Raw genomic sequence first — 23,326 nt, forward strand, 5'->3', positions numbered from 1 at the left:
TTTTTTAACTAGTTCCCTTTGCAATTATTCTGCTTGCCCTTCCACCTGACCACAGGAATAGGAATTGCTGACAGGAAGACAGTGGAATTAAAGTGTACACAAGTGTTTTGAAGAGGTGGTAGAAACAGAGAGGAAATCTGGTGCTGTGGCAGAACAGTTAGAAGATACAGAGGCAGAAAGTTGTGATAGGCAAGGCAACCTTTCTGGGAAATCTGATAGAGTCCTATGTGGAAAGAGCCTTTGTAGGGACTAAGGAATCAGAACTGCAGGAAACAAAGGAGTTCTTCAGAGCCCAAGGGGAACTGACCATAGCACAGGTAGATACACCCAAGCCTGTTCTGAACTAGTTTTTGTAGGTGCTGATATATGGCAGCTTTGTGTAACTGAGCCAGGGATCACTTCTAGTTGATCTTGGGGAGACACTTGATCTTCTCTGCCTGGTTCTTATGTTCATATTGTGAAAGGAATGTGATAAATGCTGATGGCTGTAGGCATCTTTTTTTCCTGGGGAAAAAAAAATAAATAAATTCCTTAAATCATAGTTGAGCCTTGAAGCCTTCTGTGATGATCTGCCTTTTGACATGGAAGCACAATCTGATTGTATGTGCTATCTTATCTTATTGAGCAAATGTGTAATTGGATCCTAAGGCTGGCAGCCAAATCCAGATGCAAGCTGGAAATAAAATGCATGTTAGCATCAAGAGTCACTTACTCATATGAGCAGAGTAGGGGTGGGGGGGGGGGGCAGTAATTCTCCTTCACTTGCTGTCTTTCCATCAAGAGCTAAACCTTGCCTGGAATGGCATGTTGTTCAGTCAGCATTTGCAGAACTGAAACAAAATTCGCAGTGTGAAACTTTGCACCTGGTGCTTGGGGTAGGAAAGACTCAAATGCCTCTGAAGTTAATGTGCATTCTGTCCTGCAGCGTGAAAATGCTGGACCCGTGGGCCCACCCCAGATTTTATGGAAATAAAAACTTCTGTTTGGCATGTAGTATGAGAGCATGCAAGCATTCCTTGTGAGAGCTTTATGAATATGATTTAATGTGAGACAGCTGATGTGTTGGAGCCATTAAATGGAGGTTAGTCAGTCAGTGTCAGGGCTAGACAGATGTCCTTAGACTTTCTTGTCTCCTTTGCTGTCCTGGAGACTCCTTCCCCTTCCTTTCTTTCACTCAGAAGAATAAAAGTGGCTTCTGAATTTTACTGGAACCACGGAGAAGTGTTAGGACACCTTGGAACAATCACATTTCTTTTGCTGTGGACTTTCTCTGCTAATGTTATTAATAACAAGGTGTTTTTGCTTTCCTTCTTCAGACCTTATTTTGAAGGACTGTCACACTCCAGCTCTCAGACAGAAATCGGTAGCATCCACAGCATCAGGAGCCAGAGAGAGCCATCAAGTCCTGTAAGTCGTTTCAAGAAGGTTATCTGCCTGTAGTTAATATAGCAGCCTCCAGGTCTATCCACCTACATTCCTTTTGAAATTAAAGTGCTCTGACTGCCTGGTATCATCCTGCCGTGTTCAACCTTGTTACCTGCACCATCTCTGTTTATATGTGTAAATAGACACCCTCTGTGACCTCCTCTGAAGACTCGGATGCAGAGACACGAATGTTCTGAAGAAAGCGTGGTTTGGTTTATCTGTTTTTAATGCAAATAAAGTATTAACTCAAGTGAACATCTTCAGTTTATGTATTGAATATTTGCCAATGGTATGAGTATCTCAAGATTCCCATGTGTTTGCAATAGCTAGGGTGGGAGATGTTGTCTGGGAGCTTTAGGGGACTCCCTGGCAGTGCTCAGGGAAGCCTTTACCACATTATATTGTGTTCCTTTTCATGGTGGCTGGGAGAGTATTCTGGAGGGGAGCGAGCTCACTCTTTTCCATCCCTATTTAGATGAGCATTCTAGGCACAGAGAATATCAGCCCAATTCTGGAGGACTTCTCTTTATAGTCTGTACGGTGTAGTACATCTCTTAATGTAGAGTTACAGATCTGTTTGAGGGTTTTACGTGCTGAGTTTCTAAGACTGAATGAAGGGAAGGTGCTGAAGCACCTCACAGCACTAATCGGCAGTATCCCTCCCAAGTAGGGAGTAGGAGCATGCACAGGGTCTGGACATTACTTCTCTGCGCCCAGAAGTACTGGAATAGAGGCTCCTTGTACAGGCCTTTCCCTGAGCGCCCTCCCTTGGTCTGCGAGACACACATTTCTTATTTGTGACCATTACCCATTGCATCCCTTGTCTGATCTGCCTCTGTGTTGTCGTCAACAATGCACCAGGTCCTGGCAGCACTGGGAGGCTGTGGCAACAGCTGGGTTGTTTCTGTGAAGCAGCTGCAGGGCAGTCTGTTCTGGGTGATGCTTAACTGTAGTACCACAACTGTAGAATCTGGGGGGAGGTCTTGTAGGGCTTGCATCTTTTGGGTAGGTAGCAGATCTTCTCATGGGTCTTCATTACCCAATTTTTAAATGTGACTGTTGCATTAAATATGTTTGCAGGATTTTTCTGCTGCCTTGCTACCTCCCATACTAATGCATTCAGTTCTGGTAGGATCTGAAGTGCTCCTGCAGAGCTGTTCAGTGTTTAAACTGTCTTTCAAACAATCTGATCCAGAGAGTATGGCTGAAAAGTTGTGCTGCTGCTGAACCTGCTAACGGTTTTCTCCTCTCAAGCAGGTAGAAGTGCCTGAAAAGACAAAGAGTCTTGGAACCAAACACACAGACGACAGTATTTCTGACACTGTCTCTTTTGTAAGTTGGAAATTCACTTTTTAACTTTGTCTGGCAGTTTGAGTGTCAAGTGAACTGCATTCTGTAGCACATGTCTGTCTATTCTTATAGTTGCATATGCATCACAACCTGTGTAGATTACATTAGCTGCAGTGATGACAGTGCTGGGCTCTCCTCCTAACCTCAGTTGTCAGAGGTTCTCATCTTTCAGCCTTCTGAAATTAAAATGCTCTACGTGGCTTTCCATTTAAATAGTCTTTCTCTTGATTTGAAGAAAGCTGGCCTGAAGTATGCTACTGAGCATGTGTCTTGTCCTGAAAAGTAGCCTTAAAGCTGGTGCGTTATACCAGACAGACACCTTCAATTTGAATTGGCAGAAATCAAGCTGGTCCTGGGGAGAAATCCCAAAGCTCGAGTTGCTCTTCTGAAGATATACTATTTGTAATTTTTCTCTTATGTGTTTCTCTCTCCACTCGTTCTTTTGGGTAAACTGAATTCATCAGTGTTGCATAAGGAAGCTTGTCCTTGGCTTTGAGTTGAGAGAGTGCCTGCTCCAAAGTAGTGTTTTCAAGCACCTTTTCAGCCTCCAGCTCCCTTGTGAGGCAGAGCTAGGAACAGGGAGCCTAAGATAGCCAGTGTTGGCTTGTCTCCTTGGCAGTGAGCAGTGTGTCTGCAAGGAAGAGGCTGAACGTGGCCCAGCCAGAGCCAAGCTGGCGTGTCTCCTGTAAGCCCTTGTAGTAGTGAGAGAGGGAAGTATTTGTTCCTCATGTGGTTCTGTGTGTGTTTGCAGGAGTCTAACCAGCAAGCTGAGGTCCAAGAAGCAGAACTTCCTGCACCAGATGTGTTTGTTGAGAAGCTCCCACCCAGCGGGAAGATCACCAAGACGGAGTCCCTCATTATCCCATCCACCAGGTAGAGCAGTGACACAGCAGCACTGCAGCTGCTGCAAGGCTCCTTGGGAAGCCATGGACAGCCTGCTGTCGTTTGTTCTGTATGATCTTTAGGTCAAGCAGGGAGACTGGCCTTGTGTTCAGGTTCTTGAGAGAGGAGGTACTTGGGTGCTTGATAAATGCATTCTAAGAGCAGAGCAATCTTACTCTATTGCTCAGGGATCATAGAATCATTAAGACTGGAAAAGACCCTTTAAGATCATCTAATCCAATCGTTTACTCTGGGGCTTCATGCTCAAAGATGAGTTGTCTGATGCAGATTTTGGCTTTAAAGGTAATTGTTAAGTCTGAGTTCCCAAATGGCAGAGTGAATGTGGGCTTCAACAACCCAACCATATAGTTTCCTTGGTTATTTCAAGCAAATAGATGCTCTTTTGAAGAGGTATTTTGTGCTCTAGGGTGTGTGTCTGCAGTTTGTGTCTCTAGGTTGCATTATGCTGGTGTGGCAATTAGCAGAGTGGTAGTGTGGCTCTTGGTATGGGCTGTGAAAGTTTGCTTGGAGCTCCTGGAAACATGATGACAGAATATTCTGCAGCAGAACTGTCTTGTCTATGACTTCTGTACCATTAGATGCAGAATTAACAGGTCTCATGCTCCCTCAGATTTCCATGCATGATTCTCCAGTACCTGGAAGTTAAATTGTTGAGGTTGCCAGATGGGGGAGATTTAGGTTTTTGGGGATGAATCTTGCTCAGATATGAGCCAAGCATGGACTGAAAGCACCTATTTCTAGCAGGTCTGAAGGGAAGCAAACTGGACGTCGGGGAAGAAGCACATCTCTGAAGGAGAGGCAGCCAGTGAGGCCACAGAATGAGAGAGCAAACAGCCTGGACAATGAACGATCTCCAGACACCCGGCACCACTTACAGGTGTGAAAAATATTGCTTTTTATCCAACCCACTCAGTTTTTGTCTTTTCCATCTGTCTCCTGCAGTCTCTTTGCTTCTGGCCAAAGTGCTGTCCCTGCTGGAAAGTAGCTGAACCCTGCAGCTCCAGGAAGGAGGGAATTTACTTCTTGGCTGATATTGTACCTTCCATCCTGTCTGCCAGTTTTTGCCAGCTTGTTGCTTTGTCAGCCAGCCATAAACTGAAAACACTGGAATGGATTGTTGTCATGAGTAACAAATAGGGATGTATTGAGGAATTACTCTTCTGAAATAAGGCAGATTGCAAGGATTTGCAATGGAGACTGATTTATGTAAAGTATCTCTGTGTGATGCTCTTTTCAACTGCAGGACTCTGTTAACTCCCTCCTTGATAAAGAATTTTGCTGACTTCTGTAAATCCAGAATTCCTTGAGCTACTTTTAATTGGTATGAAGTGACTTTAAGAAAAGTGCATTGCAGAAGGAGCAGTGACAGACAAAGCTTTGAGGATTAGAACTGATATCTCCTACTGTTCTGTTCTGTCTTCATTTCCAGATCCCCAGGAAAACTGTGTATGACCAACTAAATCACATCCTGGTTTCTGACGACCAGCTGCCAGAAAACATTATTCTTGTCAATACTTCAGATTGGCAAGGACAGGTAAAGGCAGGAGACGTGCTATCAGTTCACTTTGGCTGTTTCTCACTGGGAACGGACTGGTCTTGAACTTTACCACTGACCAAGTAGACTCTGCTCCCTGGTGGGAAAGGCAGTGATGGTGCAGGGGGGTTGCAGCATGCTTGGGTTTGGTGCCTAAAGACCACTTTGACCAGGGGATGCTACGGATCTTTTAAGGTTTTGCTACTCAGCTTCTCCCTGGAAAAACTGTTTTCTTCTGTTCTGTGAAATGCCATTTCTTTGGGTTAGCAGCACACTGGGTGTGGCTTCACTCTTGCACTCAAGCATTTGCTTCTCAGCCGTGGTAGGGTGGGACAAAGGAAGCAGAAAAGGCTGACTTGTGGTTTAGACTGATATTCCTGGGCTCAGGTGATGACCACAGGAGAAAATAGCTCAGCAGTATTGTCTTACATGCATTCTTGTGATTGTTGGCTGGGGATGTGTTATCACATCTTTTCTTAGTGTGCGATACTTCTGTTAAGGAGAACTGAGCACTGCTTTCTTATGGTGGCAATGTGGAATCATTTGCAGTGGATTTGGGTGGGTGTTGGAGCAAATTTTGCTCTTTTCTGATCCTTAGTCTGAGTCATGAATAAAATGTATACAGAAGAGGCACATGAAAACTGTACTGATTGATTGTGGGCTTATACCAGGTTTTTGTAAGTACGCTGACACGTTCTGCTTTTGAAAGGACTGGGGTCTCAGTGTGTAAGAGACAAAAAAATACCAGTTGAGCTGCTTGTTCCAGCTGCTCTTTACTTGGAGAAATGTTTTCCAGAGTTGGAGAGAAAGCTGTATAGTCTTCTCCAGCACTGCCTGCAGTATTGGATGAAACAAAGGTGGCTTTGGCTGTGGTGCATGGGCTAGTGGGGCAGTGAGATAATGTGAGATAATTGCTGAGTCTCGTTAATGTTATGTGCATGTGAACTTGGTGTTTGTTAACTTGTATTTCCCCTGAGCTGCATGGAATGGGAGCAGTCAATCACAATGAATGTATTGTTAGTGTCTTTGCTTTTTTTTTAAGTACTTGAGGGTAGGCAGACTATTGCATTTGTCTTTTTAAATCAGAGCACTGCATGTTCAGCTTCATAAACAGGTGAGTAAAGAACATCTGCTCTTACCCAGTGCTGGCTGTTAGGCAGATAGCCTGCTGCTCCTGCCCTGCTCTCTGCAGCCATATGAATTGCTCTCCTAGAGTCAGCATTACCAAAAATGCCATGTCCTGAAGGAAGTGTTAGTGTTTGTCAAGCAGATGCAGTGGCTCCACTTTTCTAGAGGACAGAAGAAAAGTGTTTGGGAAGCAACTGTCACCTACATGTTGGTCATGGGGAGAATGCCCACACTTTGTTGTAAGGATTCACAGAAGTGTGGGGGAGGTGAGACTTTCTTCTTGTGACAAACTGAAGGACTTTAATATGTTCTGTTCTCTCCTTAGTACCTGTCAGATGTCTTACAAAAGCATACCTTGCCAGTGGTCTGTACGTGTTCCTCGGCTGATATTCAAGCAGCTTTCAGCACTATTGTCTCCAGGATACAGCGATAGTAAGTTATGCCTTTCTGCTTGTTGAGTCTCCTCTAGAAAGGAGGGCTTGTGGTCCTCAGCACTAAAAGCCTTTCAGTTCCTATGCCCAAGTGCTCAGGAGTTTTCCATCTGATACTGGAGCAATAATTTTCCCTTCCAATACTTCTCCTTCATTTACTCTCCTGAAGTCAGAGTAGTGTGGTTCTTCAGTACTCACCAGCCCTGCAAGGTGTTGCTGTTCCTCACTGTATGGGGGGTACAAGTCTTCTTACATTGACAGCATTGATATTACAAGATTGTACTGTGGAGCCTGCTTCCAATCTCAGATCTAATAAGTAAAACATGCGAAGCTAAGAGATTTTAAAACAGTTTTGTTGTGTTGGGTTTTTTTCTCCCCATACACTTTGAATTAATTCTCAGTTAATGTTCCCAATTCCTGGAGGCATTTCCCAGGCTGTGGCTATGTTCTGTAGGCACATCCCAACCTAGACTGTCGAGTCCAACCCCTTATAGACTACTAAAATGTTTGGAAGAAATCAGGAAGACCAATTAAGAAAGTACTGAGCAGAATTGCTTTTTATTGACAGCGCTTCTGATAATCATTGTGATACTGCCTTGTGTATTGAATGAGCTGTGTTCTACCTTAGTTATTAACCAATTTTTTTAATTGTTCTGGAATAGTTGGTTGGAAACGCAATTATGAATATGTTCCCTCTTCTTCTGTCTAGCTGTAACTGCAATTCTCAGCCTCCAAGCCCAATTAAAATTGCAGTGGCCGGAGCCCAGAATTACCTCAGTGCTGTATTGAGGCTCTTTGTAGAGCAGCTGTCTCACAAAACCCCAGACTGGCTTGGCTACATGCGATTTTTGATCATCCCTCTAGGTAAATAAGGAACAATTTTTCTTCACAGAAAGATGAATGAGTTTTAAATGTGATGTGTTCCCTTAGCAGTAGTCCTCCTGAAGGCTTTGACCAAGTATGTGGCTGTTAAATGAGAAAGATGTCATGCTGGCTTAGTATTGTTTGATGCTTGTATTGCTCGTGTGAGTGAATTTCATCTTTGTTCTTGATGTCAAAGTCTGCTTGTAAACGTTTTGCCTGAAGTAAGGGGCTGAGTCCTTTCTCCCATATGGGCAGGCTCATATATCTCTTCTTATATGATGCAGTGAATGCACAGAATAATATTCTTTCTTGAAGGCCTTTCTCTGTCTGAAATCTTTAATTCGTTGAGCACTGTTTCCCCAGGTGGTAACTGTTGTGGTGTCTCTGAGGCTAACACAGAAAACGTTTCTGGTGGAGGAGTGGGAAGATGAAATATTACTAAAGGCTTTGAAACTGCTGAGAGTTTAAATTATTCAAATTGCACACATCTTTTGACCTTTCCTTCACGTGCTCTTCTCCTCAGGTTCTACTCTCAGTCTCCCAGCACCTTATCTCTGCCCTTGTAACAGCTTGACAAGCCTGTCTGGCTGGGAAGTAACCCAGCTTACATCCCTTGTGTCCAGGGACAGACTGATAATAGCATTAGGGGTTTGTGGAGGGCAAAAATGTGAGGAATGTTATAGCAGAGAGGCCAGGGGGGACAGGCTCTCATTAATGCTTACAGGGAGGGACATCTGGGCAGTGCTGTGATTGTAGGTGTATGAGGCCAAAAGCTGGGCTAGTCTGAGGCTTGTCTTGTGTGAGCAGGGCTCTTGGGTGGAGAAGGCAGCAGTAATGTTGGAAAGTGTTTTTCCCAGCACTTCTTTCAGATTTGGAAGCAGCTGCTGGCATTCCTATAGGCACTACAAGCTGCTGCCCAGCACCCCATGCAGTGGGGATTTGGCTGTCGAGATAGTGATGAGAGTTGGAGAGGTCGAGTGGAGAAGACAAAATGAGAGCTGGATCCTTCTGTGTAAGAAAGGCATTCTGTGTCCAAAGGGGTTGGCAGGAATAGGAGAGAGAACCCTTTAAGTAGTAGAAACACAGACAAGGAAAAAGATTTTCTGCAGGCTTAACTTTGCTTTGAGTAGGAGTCTGTGTGGCTGAGGATTTTGGTCCTCACATGCTGCCTGTCACCTTGCATTCAAAGTGGAGTTTTCCATCTGCAGTTTTTAATGATCTGAAAATATTCCCTTTCTGAAGCTGATACACTAGGCTTAGATAATGTTTGTAGGACTTCTTTTTTTAATCTTAAGACAGTGATAGTTTAAAAAAAAAAAAAAGAAAAAGAAGAATAAAGCACTTTAAGTTTATAATGCAATTGCTTCAGATCTGGGAATGTTTTTTGAATGTATTTCAAATATAGAAGCTCTATCAGGACCTTACCCATGGAGTCTGCAGTATTTCCTGGTCAGATGAGATGCTTATTTCTGGCCAGCTTTTTGGCATCTCATTAAAGTGATTGAGGGGCAGCCTCTCTTTTCTGACAATTGAAAAAGCACCAAAGACAGAATGGTGACCACGCCATGGAGTCTTAAAAGAAAAAAAAACTTTCTGCTGATAGCAGCACCTTCAAAGTAGGATTGGGAAGGAGTTTTCTGTTGTTGTTGTTGTTGTTGTTGTTGTTGTTTTTTCTAAGATGGTTTGACCTTTTTAGTCCACAACTCCATGCTGCAATGACAGAAGAGCCAGCCTGTAGTGGTTTAACACTGAGAAATACTTATTGTCAGTAAACATCTGTACTGGGAGATTCAGTCCTGCTTTGTGCTTCTGATTCTATGGCCAAAAGACACTTTTAATGTTGGAACTGGTGAAGAAACAGACGAAAGGGAGCAAAAAAGAGAAAGGGGAAAAAGCTGAGGGTTATTATGTCTGCGTGTGTTTGGTTTTTTAGCACTTTATTTCGCTCCAGGATAGATAGAACTTTTTGAGATATCTTTTTTGGTTCTCGTTTCCAGCTGCATCTGCCATGTGTGATGTGTTTGCCCAACACATGGGAAAACTGTCACCTCTCCAGTGCATGAGACAGAGCTGTTCCTTGTTTACTCTTTAAAACTCCACTATAGAAGACATATAAGTCTCTAAGCAACAATTATCCAGGAAAGAACTTACAGCTCAGTTTCTAATAATGCTGGAGGGAGCTTAGAAACCTGCTGGAACCAGTTGTGGAAGTCTGAAAATCAGGGCTAGTTTGCAGGATGAGGAGCAATGGGGTTTCCCTGCCTTGAGCTTTAGTGGTGGATGCTGAGCATATTTAAGCAAGGTTTTTATGGGAGGAGCTGTGATGTGCTGATGACCAGCTGAAGCTGCAGCCGTTGTGGTCTCTGGAAGCATGACTTCATAAAAGAATTCAGTGTGCAGGAAAGGTGAAAAAAAGCTGATTAGGAGAGGCTCTGGGATCTGTTCATGTCTGACTGTAAATATACAAAACACACTGGGGTATGGAAACAGCAAAGCCTGAAATGTTCAGGTCTGGAGCACCTTCCCTCCTGTGCTGGTAGGCTGGAGCAGCAGTTTCAAGAATAGGTTGTCTGATCTGGGGACACGTGGCACCTGCAAAGGAAAGTGACAAGTGTTTTGGCCTCTGGCAGGGCAGAGGTGATAGTTTCAATGTCTTCCCTCTCCTGCTCAGTGTACGTGTGAATGCAGGTCTCCATCCAGGGCTGGACACATGCTTTGGGACAGCAGGCTCTATCTGTGCTCCTAGAGGAGCGTGAGACTTAGGACGAGCAGAGACATAACGCACGTGCCAACATTCACTAGGGATTATAATCCTTTTGTCTTTAATTACAATTTTCTTATTGAGTTAGTGGCCATTTTGTTTCTCCACTGCTTAATGCAAGGCTCCCGCGGTGGCGATTCCTGGTTGCAGGTGATTTTTTCCCCTTCTCTGTATTGCGAAACAGCAGTGATGCGCGAATGGAAAGAGTCTGTCTGTCTGTGGTGCCCACAGTGCAGCTGTGGGGAAAAAGGCCTGCTGAGAGAGCTGCCTGCAGAGCTGAGCGACTGAGATGTTGAGTTGTAGGGTCTGTGTCTCCCAAATCATTTATTTCCTCAGCAGTTTCCCAGTCCTGTTTGCCTTGGCCTTTTAAAGTTTAACTTGGCGGGGGGAAGGGGAGGTATCACTGGAAGATATCAGCAGTGCTGAAGCAGTCTCTCTGCTGGGAAGTCTATTTGCATGCTCTTGTAGAGATAAGCTGGGCTAAATTGTGTCGTTATAATTGAGGCAATTTATTTCTGGAGTGTCTACTGTAGTTTGATTTTGGAGCTGAGTTCCTTACAGACAAAAAGCCACACCTGTATTCACTGCCGGGGAGAACAACTGTCACATTTTCCTTTCTTTCTTAGGCTCTCATCCAGTGGCCAAGTATCTGGGGTCTGTAGATTATAGATACAACAACTTCTTCCAAGATGTAGCCTGGAGAGATCTGTTCAACAAACTTGAAGCACAGACCACTGGTAAGACCATGTGTCTGTGTCTAGCCTGTGTGGGATAAAAGGCTTGAATGAGTAATTTTAGCAAAGGTCAAGTAAATACCAGAGGAAGCAGAAAAATGTTTTTGTTCCTCTTTTTCCCTTCCTCTACCACATTCCCTTTTCAGATGCTGACCCTTATGTGTCCTCCACTTGGTGTTTTGCAAACAGCTGTTGGCTGCAAGACACTTGGTGCCTGAGTTATTGCTGTTTTTACCTAGCTCTCAGCTTTGTTCTTTGATGTGGAGATCTCACTATCAAGTTGTGTGCTTCCTGTGGCTCTTCAGAAACAGTCCAGCCTAAAACATTTGGAAAACTGTAAACTTTGTGAAGACTGACTTCTTTTGGTGCATGGGAGGACAATGCTGGCAGGATCTTTCATTAAAAAAGCATTTTGTTCCTAACCGGTGTTATTACATGTGAGAGCTGCCCAGGTCAGATCAACAAGTTCCTGCTCTGATCCGAATCTGTTCTAGGCCAAGATAAAACCTTACTGTTTGTTATAGTATTTATTTGCACAAATACGAATGCTTACAGTTTTTCCATCTATTCCCTCAAGAACAGAAAGAAATGGGAGAGAAGGATTTGCATCTTTCATTTAGGGCTGTTTGAAGGCTTGAGATCTGATCACTGAGGAGTGATGCTATGGAGGCATATCCCCCCACAGGAATTTCATGAGCAGGAAAATGTTTTAGGGCTTTTGGAGCACTTGCAGGAGTTCCTGTTGGAATTGCAGAGGGTGTCGGAGGCTCCCTAAGGAGCAGGATGTTCATGGAAGTCCTCCAATGGTGAGAGGGGAGAGGGAACATCTTTACAGGAGGTTATTTAGAGCTTTTCCCAGCAGGTGGGAACTTGGCTGGAGAAGGCCCTGAGCAGACTGTTCTAGAGGTGAAGTTAGCCTTACCTGGAGCAGGAGGCTGGATAGAGACCTTCATGTACACACAGCCATCGTTTTTTGTTGATTCTAAACTCATGGAAGAGGAAATGTCCAGAACAGGTTTCTTCTAATGTCTTGAAAATAGAGACAAATGTCGATACAAATTTGACTGTTGTGTCTGGCTTTTAGGGTTGTATCATTAATTACAGAGATCCAGCTCAAAAGCTGTGTAAATTCTCTGTAGATTGTATGCTGCAGCTGTTACTTACTTGCCTGCATGCTATGAGAAAAGTGCAACAACACTTTTCTTGCCATCTAGGCCTTGTAGATTCTCCATTTTCATCTGTATGGTGAGAACAGCCCAGAAACTCTGTGATGGCATGGGAAGATCTGGCCGACAATGATAGCTCTTCATGGTTCCCTGTTCAAGTAATTGTAACAAAAAAAAAAAAACCCTCTGGGTAAAAATGCCCATTAAGATACATAAGTGCTGGGTGAAGGTTGCTTGCTTTTGCTTGATTTCACAATTGAGATTCTCTTCCTGGAGCAATTTGGGAAATGCCTTCCTGTTGACTGAATCAAGCACATTCTCACCTTCTCGCAGACCTCCGGCACACTCGCTGCTACAGAAGTAGTCTTTGTGCTCTTCCTGTCCTTGCATGGCTCTTGGTCTTTCCAATGACCTCAACGTGTCTTTGTTGAGCTCACAAGGAAATCAGAAAACTTAAATGCTGGTGTGAGCACAGCAGGTACCCGGGGCTCTGGGGTGCCAGGCACCTTCTTTGGCAGATACACGTAGTCAAGATATGTAGAAATGTCTAAAGTTGACTGAACAGGCACACATTTTCAAATAAAAGCTATTTTAACAAGTATGACCATGATACTCTGATAACTAATACTGTGCCTAGATGCCTGTATATGTAGTGTACCTTCCTTATGTTTATATTTCAGTACTCTTGGAGGGTATTTCTTTTTTTTTAGATAGCATTACAGTGCTCTGGAGTGGGCTGCACAGCTTCCTTTGGAAGATGCAGTTTGATTGCAGCTAGCTGGGTACCATCAGCTGCTTGGCTGAGCAAATGGAGAATAGTGCTGGTGATGGTCTGAGAAGTCATTTCATTGATTTTCTCTTCTCTGTTGCAGTTACAGAAACGCTTGATGTTGTCTCCCGAATAACTCAGTACATAGCAGGGGCAAACTGTGCACACCAGTTGCCCATTGCCGAAGCGATGCTGACGTACAAGCAGAAAAGGTATGCTACTGACATAATGCTGGCTTTCCAGAGTGATCATCACAATGGAGGTGGAGTGCTTTTCTTGTGTACTCGCAGTTTTAAAATCATTCAAAACTGCAGACATGTTGTGAGCCTGATCTTACCCTGCTTGCAGTCATATATTGCACTTAGGTAGCAGCGAGTCTGCCACAGTGTGGTTACTTCATGCAGTGATTTCTTTGGAGACCTGGGAGCTGGGGAAGTAAGGCTGTGGGCTGTGGCATTACCTACCAGATTTTATTTCAACTTCTTTGAAGGGATAAGCAGCCTGTCTGAGGGAGGATCGGGGTCTAAAAAGATCTAGAAGTATGTACAGCCTCATACAGCCGTTATCCATGAAGAAGAGTGATTTTCCACTGAAGGAGAAATGCATTATTTCTGATGCCCGGTGGAGAATAATAAGTTTGAATTCATACAAATCACAATAACTTTTCAGAGCAGGGCAAAACCATCAAGTCATTTTTCTCCATTTAGGCTGAGGAGTCTTCTGTGGGGCACGGATGGCTTTAATTAACAGCTACCACTCCTATGTTATATCTGATTGCTATCACTTGTGCATTGTTTGCCTTAGAACAGGGAAGAATTAAGTGTGGATGGTTACATTTTTCTTTTTGTCTTGGAAATGTTCACTGCTGTTTGGAATTGCTTTTCCATTTCTCTTTTACATTATTTTGCAGACAAGATTTAGTCAAATTTAGCTCTTTCATAATGCTTTTCTAAATGAAAATGTTCCATACGACTGTTAAAGGCTATGTTCTCTTCATGTGTTCATGATCTTCTTTAATTCTATGCTGGTAAAAGTGAAGTTTGGAGAGCCACAGGGTGCTCAAAGCTCTTAGATTTTTGTTGTGCTTGGTGTGAAGACTTACCTTAGTTACAAACACAGAGTTTAGTGTAACGTTAACCCTTTCTGATAGCTGTTTTGTTTTCTCTGCACCCTTCACTGGCTGGATTTTGCACTATTCTCCACTGCTTTGTCCATTCAGTTATAGGTTTACTTTTGGATTTAATACACATTTCATCATTTTGAGTGTCTAACGTGCTCAAAAAGGTCATATTTTGTTGAAAAAACACCTGAAATCTACTTCAGCAACACTCACTTTTAACAGTGGTGCATGTGACCTCTTTACCAAGCTGGTCTGATCTATTTAGATTTTAGAATGTGTGTACAATGCCTGACGCTATTGAGAGGTTCATGTGATGCTGCAGATTCAAACCCTGCAGGAGCTTGCTTGGAAGAGAGCACTGAGACCAAGTCAGATTTGTGGCGTAGCCCACAGTCTTTCAGTGTCTCTTTCTGCTTTGAAACAACTTCCACTTTCAGCTAAGCAGCACATGAGTAAACTGAAGGATGAGCCAGAGGAACAGACTGTCCCGTGGAGCAATGGGCAGTTGTCTCCTCGTGGCTTTTTTTAGAACTGCAGCTCTTAGGGAGAATGTTATGAAAAAAGAGCACTATCTAAATGAATGCATCGCTTTGTTGTAAGTATAATAACATATTTATCTCTTTCTTTGGTTGCTTTCTGAAAAGGAAAAAGAGCTTTCATTTTGATTTTACTCTAAGGTATCAGTTCCTTTTAGGTTCCCTCTCCCATCTCCTGTCTCCTTTCCACCCTTGAGCTGGTCTTTTGTGCCTTGTTTAACAGTTCGTGCAAGTCTGGGATGCTCAATATGTGCTTAAGGTTATATTCTGCTCGCTGCTTTGAAACTATGGCACTTGCTGGCAGAATGCACTACTAAAAGAACTGCTCTGCCTTTGGGCCACGCGTATGGGCTGCCGGGTTTAGGCTGAAAGGAATGAAGGAGCTATGGAGGAAATAGCTTTGAGCAGTAGGTGTCTTTCTTCCCTACTTCCTAGTCAATCCTTGCTGTTTGGGTGCAGTGTCAGAGGATGTAGTGTAGCTCTAGAAGGATTGGGGCTGAGCAGACTTTCCATTTCCCACCTGCTCGAACCAGAGTGCTCTAGGTGGTGCTCGGTGGCTCAGGGCATGTTTTGGACCCCTGGTTTTGGAGTTTGAGCCACTTGAGGCTCAGCTGTGCAGTGTCTGAGTGCAGACCAATGACTTTTCTCCCCGTAATCAGAAAGTTGAGGACTAGTTGCATACTGGCAGGCTATCACAGGCACGTGGGACTTCCCTGAGCCTAAGAGGAGATAGAATGGATGCTAGTGGTGGGAATTATGCTCCATGAGCTTCCCACAAGAACCCCTTGCTTTAAACCATACTATGATTGGACATGGCTTATTTTGACCTCTGTTCATAAAGTTATTGCAACTGTATCTCCCTCAAGGCCAGAGATGAATGACTTCTCCAAGGCCAGCTTCCAAGGCAGTGTATAGGCAACAGCACTACCTACAAATTCATTGCAAGGCAAATTTCCCAGTATCCTAGCATTTGCTCTGTTAAACAAGCCCAAGATCCAAGGAAAGCCAAGCCAGCTAGCCAGTCCTTAGGACATAGCTGTATGTGATGAGCTGCTTTGTAACTTTATTGCCAGCTGTCCCTATTGGACTGACCTCCGCTGTCCTTCCCATCTCCTTGTTCTGTTTGTCATGCTGAGAAGTTGGCGCATGTACTGCCTGTGGTGGACTGCAAATGGTGCAAAAGCTTTGTCCTATTCTTTTGGAGCATCTGCTGACATGACTTGGAGAGGGCTGGGAATGGGGAAGGTGTTTAGGAAGAAAATCTTTGCCATTTCAACTCAGCTGCGTTACAGTGGGTGACTGGTATTTTCTCTGCACATTGGGAGTACTAAAGGGTACTGAATTGTCAAGAAACGCTGCAGTTCAGGACACATTTGGGAGCCGAGATCCTGCTGGCAGAGGTGGGCCTCCCACTAGGAGGGGTGCATCATCAGTGTTATCTCTCTGCATTGCTTTTTGAAAGAAACCCCACAATGTTAGAGATCTGTCAGCAGCCACTTGCTCCCAGCACAGTTGGATTGCTGACCAGTTTGGCACACCTGGGCTGGTGTCAGCCACTGCAGTTCAGCATCCAGCACAGCTCATGCCACGTGCCTTCTGGATAGCCCTTGCATGAACCTGGGAAGCAGCCCGGCTATTGGAAATGGAGTGTTGCTCGCTGGTAGGGAAAGGGCTGAGTCATTCACTAAAAGCTCTTAGCTCATGTTTTAAGAGAACTTCCACAGCTCTTGCTCTTCGGAGCACAAGAAAGTGCCTTGTGTTAAAGAGTGAGCCTGTGCGGCTCGTGGGCAATAGGAAGCAGAGAGAGTGCTATTTTCTGCCTGTTGTACTTCTCTGGCTCCTGCGGGGTGGTGGCCAGGCACAGAGTCCACATCCTTTCTCTGAGCGCTGCTTCTAAACTGCACCCTGCAGCAGCTGCTGAGTGTGAACACAGCTTGTGAAGATGGACCTGGTCCCACCTAGCTGGTTGCTGCCTGAACCTCCTCGTGCAGTGGAAATCTTTACCTGCATCCCTTGCCTGATGGAACGGTGTGGAAGAGGAAGGAATTAAGGCTCAAAGAACACAATGGAAATCCTGCTACATACAGCCAGTCTGCTGTGGGAGCATGAAGAGCACTGTAGGAGAGTTTTATGGGAAAGCAGAGAGGTCACTCATGCAATGTCATTGGAACGTGGAGTCCTTTTGTCCCTTTGGTTCATTTCATCTCTGGAGACTTGGTGGAACTTGTAAACAAAATCTTAACAAAAGCCTAACAACTGGCATAACTGTTCTTAGTGATTATTCAGTTCCTTTTACTGTGATACTAGAATGCTTTGAGGCATATTTTGTCCTTTCTCCTAGAACTGAGAGAGATTATTTCTTCCTTTTGTCAGGGGGCTGATTCCTCCTCATTTCTAAGAGCCTTAAAGCATCTAAATCTGCCTGTGTATCTTTGTTCAATCTGAATTAATTTCTTTTGGTGGGGAGGGAACATGCTAATCTGTTCCTGGATAGGAACAATTGATTGCAGGTGGAAGGATTATACCCAATCAAAATCAGTAATTTGACAACCACCCATTACAGATAAAGATTTTCTTCCTAGCCTCTCTGCATGGGTTTAGAATTTATTATTCCTAAGAAATATAGATGAAGTATCCAAAACCACAGTTCAAAATATCACAAACCAGGGTCGGGTCTGGCTTTGCATTAAAAGTGGGTATGAATGCATGTGGTAGGAGAGGTAGAAGAGATACTGGCTAAGGTGAGAGGATTCTGGATGAATGTTTTGGACAAGAAAGAGGAAAGAGCGGAAAAGAGAAAGTGAGGAAGGAGCACAGTCATCTTAGCTCTCCTTTGGTCTACATGAAGAGCAGCTGTTCTGGTAAGCTGCATTTTCAGAGGTGTATGTACAAGATCAGAGTTGCCTAGAGGGTGTGACAGGACTAGCCCAGCTGAAACCCAGCCAGATTGCTTGGGACTGCCTGTGTGTCACTGTGAGTTGTGTTAAGCGGTGGCTGAAGCAAGTGATTTATTGCAGAGTAGCTCCTCTACTCCCTTTGGTGAGATGGAGCTCCCTGGGGAAACATGAACAAGTTATCTGCTGGAGTTGGGCAAGGTTTGCTTCTGAAGAGCTTGGAGCAAAGCCACGCAGTAGCTGTGAGATGATCGAGCTATGACTGCGCTTCCCTCGTGTGGTGAGCAGGACTTGGTGCTGCCTGATGTGCAGCCTGTGGAGCTGACGGAAGGGTGAGAAAGCTGAGCTTCTCTCAGCATCAGTATGGGATTCTCCCTTCCCTTGACAGAAGTGGAGCTGGAAGTCTTGTGCTCTGAAGAGATAAATTTGCTGGGGACTTGCATCTGTGGTTGGACACCAATCCACCGTTAGGAGCTCAGACATTTTTTTTGGATGTGCTTTAGGGAAAGAGCGAAGATGCAGTGCTTGGGATTAAGAGCAGGGAGGGGGCAAAGCCCGTCGACAGCAGCAACGTTGTGGGTGAAGGTGGTGCAGGATTTTGTTCCACTGCTCTGAGCACTGAGGGATGTGCAAAAAGAGAAACATGAGGAATCTTGGTGTTTGCCTTCCTACCTGCTTCCCATGGTTGGCCACTGAGAAGCATTGTGTGCAGTCACTTTCTCTGCTGGACTTCAAATCCTCTGTAGATATGGGTGTGCTCTGCAGCACCCATGCCTCTGTCTGCAGCACAAGAGGGGAGCAGTGGCTCTGTGGGCACTTCCAACCCACTTGCATCCTCCCCAAGTCTTTGTGGATTCTCTCTGGCCCCTGTTAGGTCTGACTGTGGCCTGCCTTGATGGCCTGTTGTCTTCACTCTCTGGTCTCTGGACCCTGGGTGGGAGCAGAGAAGGAAGGAACATACGTAGTATTGTCTTCAGGCATCTCTGGACCGTCGTGTGCGTTCTGTTGAGTCTGGTTTAGCTGTTTGCAATTCTCAAGCTGGTGTCCTGATCTCCCCAGTGCAATCCATTTCTTGTGCAAGCTCCCGATGGCGGGGAACGTGCATCCGTGTGAGTGTGTGCGTCCCTGCAGTGCTGTACCAATAACCACGTGTCACAGCTTGTAACCCCATGGCAGGCTAACTGCTTTAGAGATGCTGGGATGTGCAAGGTATGGCACATGGCTCCACAGTGGGACGTGTGACGGCCATCCGTGCAGAGCGCTTCAGGTCCCAGTAAGTAACGCGCAGTTGTTGGTGGTGTTGTGGCACAGATCCATCTCCTCGCAGCAGGAGGCCGTGTGTCTGTACTGCCATAAAGCATGTTCCTCTGTGAAGCGGGAGGGAGGAGGAGACCTTCCCCTCGGAGGTGGGCTGTAAGCTGTGTGCTCCTCCCTGCCCGTGCAGATCTGAGCGTGCTGGCAAGGGGCCTTGAGAGGAGACATTGGACTGGCGCTTGCATAATGTCCATCCCTGCTGCATGCTTGAATGCAACATATGAAGTGAGTATTGTGCCCAGCGTGAAAGCAAGCTATTAACAACTCCTTTCTCTTTGCCTTTAGCCCTGATGAGGAATCTTCGCAGAAGTTCATTCCCTTCGTTGGGGTGAGTGTATTTTAGTTAATGTCTCATGCCACAGGGTTAAAACACTTCCCTGGTCCCTGGGGTACAGCAGGAGCACTGTGTGCTCTAAGGCGGAGGGTTAGTGTGAGCATCTGATGGTGGGATGCAACCGCCTCGTGTGTAAGCACGCCTTTAAGACCTCTCAGAAAATTGCTGGGTGCTTCACTTCCCAAGCAGCCAGCTCCAGGCTTGCATGCCTGCCAGCACATAGCAAGTACCATAGCCTAGCTGTTACCTACTTCAGTACAGAGAAGAAAGCGTGCTGCCAAAATGCTCTGCCCATGGCCTGTCTTTGTTTCAGACGAAAGCATCTGTTTGGCACAGAGTTACTGCTGGGCCATGTGCAGGGGAGCGGGGTGTGTTCCTGGAAACCTAATCTCAGATTCCTATGATGAGTATTACCCTGCAGGATCAGTGTGGCCAAATGTAGTATTCCATTATCAGTTCTATGTATGCTTGTCATGAATGGTCTGCAGCCCTCTAAATACTCCATCTGCTCCTGGAAAAGGAGAGTACATCCCACTAGGCAGATCACATATCCCACTGTTAGGTTTGCCTAAGGCAGTAGCTATTTAATGTAGTTTATCATATGAATATGTAGTTAGGATGGTAGTCCCTGACTTGTCCTTCTTGCCTTTACCTTTAAAGTGCAGGCTATCTGGGCAGGGTGTGTTTGTGCTCCTGTTGGTGTGTTCTGTGCACCATGTGCTTTGCCTCCAATAGATTCCCTCCCCTTCTTTGATGCTTTTCAATTCCTTAAGTTTTAGGTATTGAGTCATTGTCCTGTGGCCCAAAGGGTATCCCTTGACTGTTCTTCAGCTACCATGTTCTCTTCCACAGTTCTTGCCTCTCCCCTGTAGCTCATTTTTCTTGCATGCTGTTTGCCTTGTTCTACCTACTCTGTGTTAAGCTGACTGCTGAGTGTTCCTGTTTGTATCCCCATCAATGCGTCAGAGCTGATCTGAAATCCCAAGGAGTTTAAAGAGTTGATCCACTCCTGCACTCAGGCTGACCTTGCTTTCACTCCGTCTCATTGCAGTGCAGATCTCTCCGCAGTGCTCCTGTGATGGTGACAATATACTTTTATTTGTAGGGGGAAAGATACCTTCTGCTAAAGCAGAGCCACATCTTCTCAATTTGCTTCCTGCTGATGAGTTTTGCTGTGGTATTGTATGTGTCCTGTGGCAGGTGGGCAAGAACTGCTGTCATGAAACAGCTGTTTCCCTGTCCCAGTAACAGGAAAGGCTCCTGGGCCTGTTTCACTGAGCTGTTAGGCTCTGCAAAGCTTTTCTTTGGCATTGATTTAGTTCGACACTGCTATATGCAAGCAAATGAGATTCAGAGGGCTTGTCTGGTTGCTCCTTAAACGAACATTATCCTTACGTTAGCAATGCTTTTCCAGTCTGGATTTGACTGTGTGGAAAAGAGAAATGTCTGTGGTGTGTGTAATGCTGCCAACTTCCCCCAAATTTGCCTTGAAAATACCACTTGACTTTCCACATTGACTGGTGGACAGGGTCAGGTCAGTGCTGCTTATTTCTGCCTCTGATGTACTCCTGACTTTGGGGCTGTTGGCCGAAGAGGGAGGGAGCTGGACACTTTGGTGTTTGGGACTCCTAATGTTGCTTGGACTCTGGCTTCTGGACTGCAAAAACTGAAGAGCTGCAGCTGTTTTGGCTGTGCTGCATAGCTGGGCTCTGAAAGGTGAGAGGAGAGCCTTGTGAAGGGCCGACTGCACGCACAGGCCATGGTCGTGACACTGCATTGTGCCAACAGCTAGGTGCTGAGAGAGTTAACAGGATGCACATCCTTCCTGTAGGGAAAGGAGGCTGGCTGCATCGTTCCTGGATGGAGGCTTTGGTGGAAGGGCAGAAGTCCCAGACCCCTTCCTGAACGAAGGGAAGGCATTTAGCCTCGTCTTCCTCCCATGTGTCTGACCTCGAGCAGCATCAGTCGGCCAACAGAAAGGAAAAGGCCAAAAGAGATTTCCTTTCTGGCTTGCAGATCAAGGTGGTTGCAGGCAGTTTTCTGTATTTCTTGTTCTTTCCCTAACTCTAATGCCTCGTCTCCTCTCGTTCCCAGTTCCTTAGAGTCTGTGAAACATCCTCTTGGCATTTAATGCATGCAGCACAAGTGGCTGTTGACTCCAGAGCTTGATTTGTTTCTCTTCAAACAAAGGTTGGCCAGACTGAGCTGCAGGGCCCACTGAGAGTCCTACTTCCATCTCCCAAGCCACACCAGTGCACACAGTGCTGCATTCCAAGTGACTTTTCCGAGACTGGGGTTAACAACCTACCAAAACGCCTCAAAGCTCTCTAAGTCTGGTGCTGAGTGTACAGCCTACTCCTGCCGCTTCAAGAGCTGTGCAAAATGTTTTGCTTTAATGATTAAGTACTGTTTGTTGTCTCTGTAGCAAAGAAATCTGCTCCCTAAAGATGTGCTCTACACAAACTTAATCATGTTCTGTTTTCAAGCAAAATAGACAGAATGACATTTTCTCACTCTAAAATGTTCTACTGACTTGAGGATACTCAGTGTACTGACTGGTGGTTGTTCGTATCAGTGTGCATTTGTGGCCGTATTACAGTGTGATTGGGATCGTTCAGAGCTGTACATGTGATGGTTTATCTGTGCATACAGGCTTTGCAAGGAGCTTTATTTTATTTGCCAGATACCTCTCTTGTTTGGAGATTAGAGAACTCTGTTCAGAATCTGTACTTTGTTGCTTTTGTGGTTTCCTAACACGACCCAACTCTGGTGCAGCCTGGAAGCAGCTGCACTTGTGTGGTGGAAGCAATCCTAGCATCAGAGCAGTGCTAAAAGGATACTTGTATTCCTTTGTCCTCTCTGCCCTATTCCCACAGGAGGCATGGGCAGGCCTTATAGGTGACGTGGCTTGGGGCTGACCTTGGGCTAGTCAGAGCAGTGCAAGTCTGTAACAGCTCTGTAGAGTCTGTGCTTTCTTTTGGATAAGTAAGAGAAGGGATATGAGCTGGTTTTACTCATCTGGACGTGGCTGGGACCTGCTGGGCCCTTGCAGGACTCTACTTTTTACCATGCTTTTATAGTGCTTTGACTGCAGGGACAGTGCCACGGGTAGCTGTAGGGTTGGACTGACTATGGGAGGTGAAGAGTTCCCAAAATTCATAGGACTCCTGTTTCAGAGTTGTCCTGTTTGGTCTTTCCTTTTTAGGTGGTGAAGGTTGGAATAGTGGAACAATCTTCTGCGACGTCAGGTAACAAGCATCTCATATCTGTTTCTGGTGTCACACAGATTGCGGGAGGCTGATTTCACAGGCTGGAAAGACCTGTTTGTTGCTTGTGTCTTCAGGTTTTTGTAAGATGAAATTGCTTCTTAGCTCTCAGTTCTGTTGCATTTAACTCGAAGTTGCTGTCCTCTGTATTTCAAGAAGCCCTTTTTCTTGGTACTTTTCAGGGTGCTTCAGGCTAGTTGAAATTCCCACACCCTCATCCAGGGAACTTCCACTCAGATATGAGCAAACACCCATTTTTTGTACGTGTATGCGATATGGATTCACCACTATGGTTACTTGAGGTTTCCTACTCCCTACAGGAGAGACAGCTCCGTTCCCTAACAAATTCAATCTCAAACACGTGCCCAACACTGGGAACTCCAAGACAGGCAGCAGTTTGCCAGTCCAACAACAAATTTTGGTCCATGTTTTAATGTGGGAGTGAAAAGCTTGTTTACACATGTTTACACCTATTGACATGGGGTAGTGACATTTTTCAGTGTAAACTTTTTTCCTCCTTTGCATACTACTAATCAAAAATCAGCTGGGAACCTCAGAACAAATGCTGGGAGAGAAGATGCCAGTGGGGAGCCCAGAGCACTGTGAATGTCTCTGCCTCTTACCAAGACATAGGCAGTCCCATGCTGTAGGTGTGGAGTGGTCACAACTGATGGGCTAGCTGATCTCTGGGTTGCATCTGAACAAAGCCAATACAGAGATGTGTACAGCAGAGCGTGGGTAAAGATACTGAGCTATCCCAGTGCGCACATGCTAGGCTGTGAGACAAACCCAGACAA

At 45.2% G+C, this 23,326-nt stretch overlaps 1 protein-coding gene across 1 annotated transcript in view; it reads left to right on the plus strand.

Annotated features, from left to right (window-relative positions):
• The window catches only part of PACS2 (phosphofurin acidic cluster sorting protein 2), a 29,988-nt gene that overhangs the window by 658 nt on the left and 6,004 nt on the right, over window positions 1–23,326 (plus strand). Inside the window, exons 2-13 of the mRNA XM_019618374.1 lie at window positions 1,317–1,407; window positions 2,683–2,757; window positions 3,527–3,648; window positions 4,423–4,555; window positions 5,108–5,212; window positions 6,666–6,772; window positions 7,481–7,635; window positions 11,023–11,133; window positions 13,169–13,277; window positions 14,830–14,862; window positions 19,215–19,257; window positions 22,469–22,511. Coding sequence (XP_019473919.1) covers window positions 1,317–1,407; window positions 2,683–2,757; window positions 3,527–3,648; window positions 4,423–4,555; window positions 5,108–5,212; window positions 6,666–6,772; window positions 7,481–7,635; window positions 11,023–11,133; window positions 13,169–13,277; window positions 14,830–14,862; window positions 19,215–19,257; window positions 22,469–22,511 — 1,127 coding nt within the window. The remainder of the gene's footprint in view (window positions 1–1,316; window positions 1,408–2,682; window positions 2,758–3,526; window positions 3,649–4,422; window positions 4,556–5,107; window positions 5,213–6,665; window positions 6,773–7,480; window positions 7,636–11,022; window positions 11,134–13,168; window positions 13,278–14,829; window positions 14,863–19,214; window positions 19,258–22,468; window positions 22,512–23,326) is intronic.

This window comes from Meleagris gallopavo, chromosome 10, assembly GCF_000146605.3.
Source record: "Meleagris gallopavo isolate NT-WF06-2002-E0010 breed Aviagen turkey brand Nicholas breeding stock chromosome 10, Turkey_5.1, whole genome shotgun sequence".
Taxonomy (NCBI): Eukaryota; Metazoa; Chordata; class Aves; order Galliformes; family Phasianidae; genus Meleagris; species Meleagris gallopavo.